Consider the following 11,399-nt stretch of genomic DNA (forward strand, 5'->3'; position numbering starts at 1 on the left):
CTTACATTGATCGTCATCTAGCGTCGATAATTCTGCGAACGTCCTCCCCAGTCCAAGACCCCGGTGGTCGCTCGAGTAGCACACGCACGCGCGAATCTTCGCGACACCGTTTAACGGGATCCTTCTGGCAGGTGGACCGGCGTAACTCACCGTTACCCGGTATGAGACCCTTCTTGGCCGGTTCGGTCTTTGTTCTCGAAGATCTGCCTATGTTCTTGCCGAAGTCAGATACGCACCGATCCGACTCATCATTGTCGGTCTCGAAATCCAGCATCTTCTGCTTCCCTTTCTCTTTGCGTGTGAACCGTCTCCTCGGTTCCTTGCGCGGGGAGAGCACGACAGAGTCTCCACTACTCGTCGTCTCGTCATCTGACTGGTTGGACTGATCCAATCTCTCATTCGGTCCGCTAACCGGAACGATTCCGAACTCTCATCTTGAGTCCTGGCTTCATGTTTCTCAGGCTCACTAGCCCCATCCTCCGACATCGGGTCGGGATCGGAAGTCGGAGTTGGTAAGGAATACCACGATGCCGATTCATCAAACTCAACATCTCGGCTGACTCAGACCTGCTTCGTCTGGGGGTTATAACACTTATACCCCTTTTGCTCTTGAGCATAGCCAACTAGGATGCATTTTTCCGATTTTGCATCCAGCTTTCTCCGCTTCTCATCCGGCACATGTACATAGGCTATGCTGCCGAATATCCGGAGGTGTCTCAAATTCGGCTTGCGCCCGAAATACAGCTCGTGAGCTGACACCTTGTCCCTGATCCGGTTCTGGATGTAAACGGCCGTTTGGACCGCCTCCACCCAGTAGAACTTGGGCATGCTCTTTTCCTCCAGCATTGCCCTAGCCGCATCAATCAGCGACCGATTCTTCCTTTCGGCCACACCGTTCTGTTGCGGTGTGTATCTGCAGCTGAATTCTCGCCGAATTCCTTTTTGTTGCAGATAGATGTTGAATTGGCCGGAAAAGTACTCTTTTCCGCCATCCGACCGTAGTCATTTGATCTTCCTCTCCGATTCCCGTTCCACCATCTTCTGGAGGCTCCGGAAACACTCGAAGACTTCGCTCTTCCGCTCAATGAGGTAGATCCACGTATGCCGCGTGTAGTCGTCGATGAAGGAGACGAAATATCGACTCCCGCCAATGCTAACATTTTGTGCCGGTCCCCACACATCCAAATGAATAAGATCGAGCTTGTTACGGCTTCGATTTCTTTCGGTGGGGAATGGAAGCTGGTGTTGCTTCCCGAGTTGGTAGGCTTCACAAATCTAGGCTCTCCAGCCGCTAAACTTCGGCAAACCAAAAATGACTTGTTCCGTTTACAGGTCTTGAAGCCTCCGATAGTTGACGTGGCCGATCCGCTTGTGCCACATGTCGATATCTGACTCGACCTTCTGTCCTTTGGCGAACAGTGCGGTGTCGACGTCATTGGTGTTGAGGATAAACATCCTCCCATCTCTGGGCCCTTGCGCAATAACTTTGCCCTCATCCTCAATGAAGCACCCGAGGTGCGTAAACCGCACTTGCATCCCCTGGTCGACGATCTGTCCAACCGACACCAGGTTCTTCGTGATCGTCGGAACATGTAATACATTCATCAGCTTCCCCCTCTGTCCGACGTGGCTCAAAGGGACTTCTCCGACGTGCACGATCGGGTGGGGAGTGTCGTCTCCGATTTCAACAACTCCTGGTTGATCCGGCTTCTCCAAAAAGGAGAACCACTCCCCGTGGCTCATCATGTGGTTCGATGCGCCAAAGTCAACGTACCACACTTCCTCCGATTTGGAAGTGGTCTTCTTCATTGAGTTTGCCTTGTGCTTCATCACCAAGGTTGGCCCCTTACCGTTCTTGGATCCTCCCGATCCGTTTGCGTAGTGCGAGCTTTGCCGGCCTTCCTTACCGATCTTGCCGGATCCGGATTTGTCCGAATCGGCACGCTTTCTCCAGCACTCGCCTTCCCTGTGGCCCTTTTTGCCACAGTACCAGCATTCTGTAGCAGATTTGTCTTGCCGGCCTCCGGCACCACCTTGACTCCCTCTACTTGTGGAAGTCCCGGAACTGCTATCAGCACGCTCACTGTGCCTTCGTTCCTGCTCTTGCAGGCCGCCTCCATTGCGTGCCGACCTACCTCGTCCACCTCGCCCGCGGGACCGATCCGCTCCTGTGTACAGCATCCGACTGTCTAGGGATGCACTAGTAGATGCACCGGCGTGGTTCTCCTCTACAAGGAGCATTGACTGTAAGTTGAAAAATGAGGGCGTATTCTCCCTTGTACAAACCACAGTCCGGAAAGCTCCGAACTTGGACGCCCGACCTCCAAGACAGACCTGCACCATCTCGTCTTCCTCTACGGTGACGTTAATAGAGGCAAGCGAGTCACATATCCCTTTGATCCGGGTTGTGTAATCTGCCACTAACATGTTCTTCTGTTGAACATTGCTCAACTCCTATCTGAGTTGCAACTTCCGGGCAGTGATGCTTGCGGCGAAGACCTTTTTCAAGTTTCCCCAAGCATCCTTCGGTGTCTTGGTGTCACGGATATGGCTGAGCTGCTGGTCACCGACACTGGACGTGAAGCAGTACATCACCCTACTTGCCGCCTGTTCCCACACTGGGAAGTCCTTGTGTGTCGTCTCTGGTGCTGAGTCGTTCACTCCGTCGACATAACTCCAGTAGCCATGCCCAAGTAGGTACTGGTGCATCTTGTATGACCAAGATGCGTAGTTGATTCTGTCAAGCTTCTCCACCGGGAGCGACGTAGCCATACCTCTATCCATTTCTGCTTTTATGTCTGTTTTCCGATCTGTCAGGGTTTCCTTCACAAGCGTAGATGTCTGCAGCAGAGGTTTTCAACCCACGCACTCTGATACCATGTAAAAGATTGCTTGCGGAAGCGTTAGAAAGAACAATACACAAAGAGAGAGAGAGAGAGTACGCGTGAGAGAGAGAGAGAGCAGGACACACTATTTTTCAAAGTTATATGAATACTCTATGCTCTCTATATCTACAACGCGCTCATCAGCGCTATTTATACAAGTCCACACGGGACTATTAGAAGTACGATGTACTTCAATGCTCACACGAGCATCTGACACTAACTACGAGACTATAACTGCCTAGTAGTCTAACCTATACTAGGCTTCCGGTTATGGATTAGATCTGGCATACCGGCTCCCCAGCTCACCGGTCCTTACTGCTTACCGGCTCGGTTGCTCACCGGCATACCGATTCATCTCGCTTACCGGCTCAGGCTTATTCAGCCGATCCGGCTCCGGTTGAGCTTGCCGCTCAACACCATTGCGTCTGTCTTGTACTGTGTTAGAAATCTAAAGCGCATCTCGATTCAGTCCCATATTCCTAACAAGTGGTATCAGAGCCGAGGTTCATACCCTCCACAAAATCGGAATATGGATGAATCACTAAGTGGGATGATTAAGTTGATTGGATCCAATTACTCCATATGGAAGTCCAAAATGAGGGACATATTGGTATGCAAGGACTTGTGGTTGCCCATACAACATGGTATGGAAAAACCCGAGAAAATAGAATCTTGCATCGAATTGGGATGCAATGCATCTAAAAACATTTGCATACATACGATGTTTTATAGACATGATTCTATAGGAGAACTTTGGTGATGAAACTAAAGCAGACGTATTATGGAAGAAAATAGAGAATAAGTTTGAAACCAAAAATGCCTTAAACAGAGTCCCCGTGTTTAGAAAACTTGTAAGACTTAGATATCAAGATGGAGCTAGTATGGCAGAGCATCTAACTACGTTACAAGGACTAATAAGTCAAATTTTCTCTTTAGATATACCTCTATCAAATGAGGTGTTGGCCTTGTTATTGTTGTGACACTTGGGAATTCAGCATAGCAAAAAGAGCTAACATTGGACATGCTTAAGTCGAGTCTTCTTAATGAAGCAGCACGACGAAAGGAGCGTGAGTCCAACTATGAGCATAAAGCCTTCATCTCAGAAAAAGCCTCAAATAGAGGAAGAAGCCATAAACAGGGCCCACAATATAATAGGAATAACTCGAAGGGGAGGTCTAAATCTAGAAATAGGAAAGACTCTAAGAAAGACTTCACATGTCAGGATTGTGGTGGTCCAAACCACTATGAAAGAGATTGTAGGAAGAAAAAGAGAGACCAAAAGATTGGAGCCACTGACAACAAGAAAAATGATCCTACAATAGCCACATGTGATGGTGATATTATCATTGTGTGTGATGATGCTTGTGTTGGTTTAGCATGCCAAGAAACCAATTGGATTATGGACTCGGGCGCCTCATATCACATTACCCCATATCGGGAGATGTTTGTGTCATATGCCGATGGTGACTTTGGTAGAGTCAAAATGGCTAACCACGGCATGACAAATGTTGTTGGCATAGGGAATGTAATTTTGGTCTCGGACAAGAGTTTTAAACTCGTATTGAGGGATGTTAGAGATGTACTGGATATTCGGCTGAATATCATTTTCGTTAGTAAGCTTGATGATGAGGGCTATACAAATTACTTCGGCGAAGGAAAATGGAAGCTCACCAAAGGCTCTCTAGTCGTAGCAAAATGTCTAAAACAGAATTCTCTCTATCTAATGCATGTTATGGTGTACAACGGAGAGGTAAATGTAGCCGACAAGGATGTCTCTATTGAGCTACAACACACGAGACTTGGGCACATGAGTCAAAAGGAACTCGATGTTCTAGTAAGGAAGAACATCTTGCCGGACATAAAAGGTATGCATTTGGAAACTTGTGTTGATTGCTTGGCCGTCAAACAACACATAGCTGTTTTTCAACATCTACCCCTCAAAAGAAAAATGCAGCCATTAGAATTGGTGCACACAGATTTGTGCTATATGAAAGATAGAACTCTTGGGGGAGTATTGATGACTTCTCAAGGAAGTTGTGGTGCTTTGCATTGAAGACTAAAGATCAAGTGTTTGAAATCTTTAGGAGCTTTCATGTAAGTGTGGAAAGAGAAACTGGAAGAAAGCTGAAATGTATTTGTGCCAATAACGACGGTGAATATCAAGGACGATTTGAGCAATATTGTCGTGAGCATGGTATCAGGCTTGAGAGAAGTGTTCCGAAAACACCTCAACACAATGGTGTGGCTGAGAGGACAAATAGGACAATTTGTGAGTGGATAAGATGTACATGCTATCCCATTCAAATTTGCATAAACCCTTTTGGGGTAAAGCAATGAGGACTACAATTGACCTCATAATCCTGTCTCCGTCAGTTTGGATGGCGATGTTCCCGAGAGGGTTTGGACAGGTAAAGATGTGTCATACAAACACTTGAGAGTGTTTGGCTGTAGGGCATATGTTCACATCCCAAAAGATGAAAGATCCAAGCTTGATGACAAATGCAAACCATGCATATTCTTGGGATACGGCCATGAGGAATTCAGCTATGGACTATATGACCGAACATAGAAAAAGGTCATTAGAAGCAGGGATGTGGTATTCTTTGAGGAAGAGTTTACAAGATCTGGAGTCGAATGAAATGTCGGATCTCACCCTTGATTTTTCGGTCACCAAACACTCAACTCCTACCCTAGACACACAAGGTCATGGGGGAGTGTTACCTGTATAAGTGTACGGGAGGGTTAAGGTGAAATGGATAAGGTGTGTAATGTGTAATGTGTGTGGAAGAGAGAGAGAGAGAGAGAGTGTGTGTGTGTGTGTGTGTGTGTGTGTACACATGCACATTTGGCTTTTTATATGCATGCGTACAAATGTGAGCGAGTGGTGTAAGTAGGTGTAACTACCCCCATTTGGCTTTTTGTACCGTCTTGATCAGATCTTGTACTATATAAACCCCAACCCATGGGGCATGAAAAGAAGGAGAAGAATAGTGAAGTTACCCCTCAACTTGTGTCTATCTCGATTTTCCTTCTCATTCTCTGTGTGTCTCTCTCCCTCTCTCTCCGCACATTCGAACCCCCCACCCCGGAAGAGGAAGAGTGTAGAAGGTCTATAAGACAAAGACGAACTTCTACTAGATACAACCCACATGAATATGTGATGCTTTCATATGGAGGAGAGTCAGAAAGCTTTGGAGAAGCTATGGAAAATGATCATGAGGAATGGCTTGAGTCCATGAATGATGAGATGAAGTCTTTGCAAGACAATCACACTTATGACTTGGTAAAGCTACCTAAGGGCAAGAGAGTGTTGAAAAACAAATGGGTTTACAAGCTCAAGATTGAGAAACATTGCCCACAACCAAGATACAAGGCAAGACTAGTTGTGAAGGGGTTCAACCAAAAAAAGGGAATTGATTTCGAGGATATTTTCTCACCAATGGTGAAGATGTCCTCAATTAGAGTTGTACTTGGGATCGCAGCTAGTCTCGATCTAGAAATCAAGCAAGTCGATGTAAAAAATACCTTCCTCCATGGTGATTTGGAAGCAGAGATTTACATGGATCAACCTGAAGGGTTTGGAGTCAAAGGTAAGGAAAATCTGGTACACGGATTAAAGAAGAGCTTGTATGGCCTAAAGAAACCTCTTATACTTTGGTACAAAACGTTTGACTCCTTTATGTTGAACCATGGGTATAATAAGACAAACACAAACCACTGCGTGTTTGTTAAGAAATTCTCAAATGGTGATTTTGTCATTCTACTCTTGTATGTTGACAATATGTTGATCGTTGGTCAAGACACCAACAAGATTGAGACGCTGAAAAAGGAACTTAGCAAATGTTTTGCCATGAAAGACGTGGGACCAACCAAGCAAATCCTTGGGATGAAGATAACCAAGGACAGAGCAAGCAAAAGATCGTGGTTGTCTCAAGAAAGTACATTGGGAAACTTCTTGAGAGATTTAACATGGCTAAGAGAAAGTCAATCAACACTCCACTCGTGGGCCAATTTAAACTCAGCTCAACTTAGTTTCCTACAAGTGAGGAAGAGCAAGAAAGAATGAAACAAATACCATATGCATCTGTCGTCGACAGTTTAATGTATGCCATGGTATGCATGAGATCGGGCATTGCTCATGCAATTGGTGTAGTGAGCCGTTTTCTCTCAAACCCTAGCAAAGATAATTGGGAAGCAATGAAATGGATCCTACAATATCTAAGGGGCATCTAGAGTCTATCTAAAATTTGGTGAAAACCAAACTGTGTTAGATGGGTATACAAATGTAGATATGGCTAGTGATATTGACTCCAGAAAATCTACATCAGGGTACCTAATGATCTTTGCAAGGGGAGCGGTCTCTTGGCATTCAAGACTGCAAAAATTTGTGGTATTATCCACAACAGAGGCCAAGTACATTGTTGCCACAGAAGCTAGTAACAAATTGTTATGGCTGAAGAAATTCCTACCAGAGTTGGGGCTGATGTAAAGAAATGTACATTCTATATTGTGATAACCAAAGTGTTATACATTTAAGCAAGAATTATTCCTTTCATTCTAAGTCAAAACACATTGATGTTAGATACCATTGGATTAGAGATGTGCTTGAAGAAAAGCAGATGCACATTGAGAAGATTCACACCAATGAGAATGGCTCTGACATGATGACAAAGTGTTTGTCAAGGGAGAAGCTTGAAGTTTGCAAACGAAAGGCAAACCTAGTTGCACCCCCCCTTGAGATGGAGGGGGAGAATTGTTGGGTCAATCCACTCAAGTGGAGCCCACGACATGGAGTCGGCTGACAGGCGACTACTAACTAAGTGTTGAATCGGCTGTGTGCCGATTTGGTTGAATGTTGAATCGGCTCAGGGCTAAAAGGGTAAAAAGTTATAATTATTTATAACTATATATATATATACATATGTATGTCTTTTTTATATGTTTGTGTGTGTGTGTGTGTGTGTGTGTGTGTGTGTGTGTGTGTGTGTGTGTGTGTGTGTGTGTGTGTGTGTGTGTGTGTGTGTGTGTGTGTGTGTGTGTGTGTGAATCCAAATACAGATATAGACGTTGGACTATAAAGCAAATAAAAAGGAGAACAACACACAAGGACACAAAACGAGTGAATAAGTGAGAGCATACACAGAGAGTGTGTGTTTCAGAGAGAGAGAGAAGAGAGAAGAAAAACAACAAACGAAGAGTGAGAGAAAGAGCACAAGTGTTCTGTTGAAGTAAAGACAGAGATTGATGAGGGGTTGTTCGTGTCGTCAGAGAACACACGACTGTACAACACCTCTCTTGTGCACTTGTATTAGTTTCCTTCATTTTTTTTTTCTGTTTCCATTTTCTATTCTTTCTATCCACCCAGTTGGGTGAAGATTGTAACTAAGGCTACTGCCTTGAGGCATATACATTCCTCTAGTCAAAACCTAGAGAGGTTGTATTCGTTTGTACTCAAAAAGATAGTGAATTTGTTTCGAACCCTAAAAGGGTTTCATTGTTTTTCCCTATTTGGGTTTTCCACATTAAAATTTGGTGTACTCTAATTTTTGTTTCCGTTGCATTTGTCTTATACCTTGTTGGAAGTCTAAAATGCATCCCGATTCAGTCCCATATTCCTAACAATATGGATGTCTACTCGGTGGGCATACCAAGTTATGATGAGATGATAGAGTATTGGGAGATTCCCACTAGTCATAATGTGGCCCTTCTCATGATTGTTGGGATCAAAGGATCACCCCCAACCCAAGTTCCCGTGAAGTCATGAAGCAATGCCATGTAGGTGGTATCAAGGTATTAATGATAACAAGGAACAAGCTCATGACCACAAAAGCAAATTTTATAGAGTGTTGGACCCTTCAAGATGGGAATATTGCTATCAAAGGAAGAGGATTTGTAACTAACCAAACAAGCAAAAAAAGCGGCATTTGTCAAGCATTTTCTATACATACTCTATTGATTACCCACTGATAATCTCACTTCTCTACATAATTACTTTTGCCATAGCAATATTTATACCCATATACATATATGACTATTTACAAATATAGCCTCGAGTCAGCTTCCGCCGATTCGGCTATCAGCCGAGTCGGTTATCAGTTGATTATTATAATTGATAATCAGTCGATTTTCAAAGCATTTAACATGTTATGTTGGCTTATTATAATTTTATCTATGAACCAAAGACAATCCATTGTGTATTAAATAAAGTAATGTCTTGTTTTAAAAACAACTATTCTCTTTTGAAACCCTTCAATGTCCCAACAGTCATAACTTAAATATTAAAAATCCATTATCCATTAAAGTATTGATGAGCCATGTCCCACTCCCAATTAACTTTAGCCTGAATTTTAATATTTACTAAAACATTGACTCTTATATTTTGATAGCTTTAGCATTGAAAAAGCTTGTAAACCCCAAAGATGGCATTGCCATCCTAACATCCAACACTCGATGCCACCATCGTATAGACCATGTAACGTATGTGACATTTGCACCACCAACCAAACTCTTTCTAGAATCTCATCATATCCAAGATATATATGCAGTCTAATTCACATGATTATGAATACCATGATATGCACGTAGTAAATAAAAAATGCATGTCGTACAATCATTAAGCATGTGACAACCAAGCCACGCTTCAGCATACGCTTCGAGACTTGGACTAACATATTTTCTTTGCCTAAAGAAAGATGAATTCATACACACATATGGTATATTTTTATGACCATCCTAATCTAGTAAGTTTGGTTTAGACTGAGCAATTCGTTCTCTCTCTAGCTATACTGTAGTCATAAGCCAGTCATTTATTAAGCCATTCACTCAAGTTAAAATATCATTGCACACACTTGATGTATGGACTTGAATTGAGAAGATAAGCACCCAATCCTAGATAAACCTTAGTGAGACTTGGATTTGGGACTAGTGTCGATGCGAGAATGCAAGAGACTGGATGGTAGATCAAATTCGAGCAAAACAAGTACATAGAGGAAGAAAGATCGGGTATGTGGGTGTGTGAAGAAGAAGTTCGCAGGTTCCAAGGTGTGACCAACAAAGAAGGCCACATGGATGTGTGTTATCGTGCATGCTTGGTCTGCCAAGGAGGTCTGGTACGATCATATGGGCAACGCATTGTTTGATCGGGGGAAGAAGAGAGAGAGAGAGAGAGAGAGAGAGAGGAATGGGAGTAGAAATGAAGAAAGAACCACATACACACAATAAGCATTTTACCATTTTGACTTGACCTCGAGATGTGAAATGTATGGACCAGGTCAGCCTAGTTGGATATCTTCTTCTTTCTTCGTTCTTCGTTCTTCGTTCTTCTTCTCCGATACATATATATGAATGTATAATGTAATGCATAAAATTCAAAAGAATGAATAGAATAGTCTGGTCTCCGTTAGTTGGGCTAAAATATATACATAGAAATATGGAAACCATACCTGCGTAAGGACTTTCGGTTGCCCTGTTTTAGACAGCCAGAGAGAGACTTATTTCATTCAAAGAGGGCTCGTCTTAATCTTGGATTTCCTCATCAGATCTGTTTATACCTGCAGGAAGCACTCTCCAACCATAATACATCTCTCACCCCCCCCTCTAAGTGTTTTCCCTGACTATGACATAAATTCTTGATCCGTCCATACATGGATCGCCATGGAAGAATCGCGATTCCCGCAGGAATAGCAATTGGTTCCATCTTTGTGCTACTCTTCATATTATTTTTCTGTCACTTGTTTCTGAGGTCAAAGAAGAGGAAAACGAGCGATGAAATAAAACGACCAAACTCTTTGGCCATTCAAGATCATGGTGAAAAAATAAGCGATGAAGTGGACAGGTCGGTTTCGTTGCCTATTCGAGTTAGAGGTGAAAATACAAGCAAAGATCTTTCTAATGCATTGCCTGGTTCCCATCATCATCGTCATCAATTTCGAGATTATACACTCACTTTTGGGGCCTTTTTAACTAATTGGAGAAGATCAATGCCCGAGTTATATCATGAACAATCCTTGTCATCATCATCATCCTCATCATCGCAAGATAGGATTACTCAATTCACTTACAAGTATGTCTTTGCACTCTTACTTCAATTTCATGATCATATCTTTAATGTCTTACATACTCTTAATTCAATGTCACAATCTTACATTACATTCATGTTCCTGTATTATCTAATGTCAATAACTTAACATTCAATGCCGTGCATCTACTTTAATGTCTTAACATTGAATGGCTTAGCACTTAGTGTCTTGACATCTCTATCTTGAGATCCCACGTCTAAACCTCCAATACATATCTCAACATTGGCTAATGACAAGGCATGGAATGCCTTAACATCCCGTGCCTTCTCATTCAATGTGTTGACATTCTTTCTCTTATATTGGTCTCTTTTTTCTGTCTAATCTGGGAGCTGAATGAATCAGAGAACTTGAGAAAGCAACAAAGAACTTCACCACGCTGATCGGAAAAGGTGCATTTGGATTTGTTTACAAAGCTGTGTTGCCGAAATCAGTGCTT

The 11,399-nt window shown here is 43.1% G+C and overlaps 1 protein-coding gene across 1 annotated transcript; it reads left to right on the top strand.

The window, feature by feature from the left end:
• Positions 1 to 10,305: 10,305 nt before the first annotated feature.
• Positions 10,306 to 11,393, top strand: LOC147848513 (uncharacterized; the record flags this gene model as incomplete). Its single annotated transcript, XM_087338385.1, has 2 exons — positions 10,306 to 10,947; positions 11,306 to 11,393. Coding segments are annotated over exons 1-2 (507 nt in total), but the record flags the coding sequence as incomplete, so codon positions are not given.
• Positions 11,394 to 11,399: the final 6 nt, after the last annotated feature.

This window comes from Azolla caroliniana, unplaced genomic scaffold (genome assembly GCF_043228905.1).
Source record: "Azolla caroliniana isolate FFs.n. ecotype wild unplaced genomic scaffold, voAzoCaro1.0.p SCAF_342, whole genome shotgun sequence".
NCBI lineage: Eukaryota > Viridiplantae > Streptophyta > Polypodiopsida > Salviniales > Salviniaceae > Azolla > Azolla caroliniana.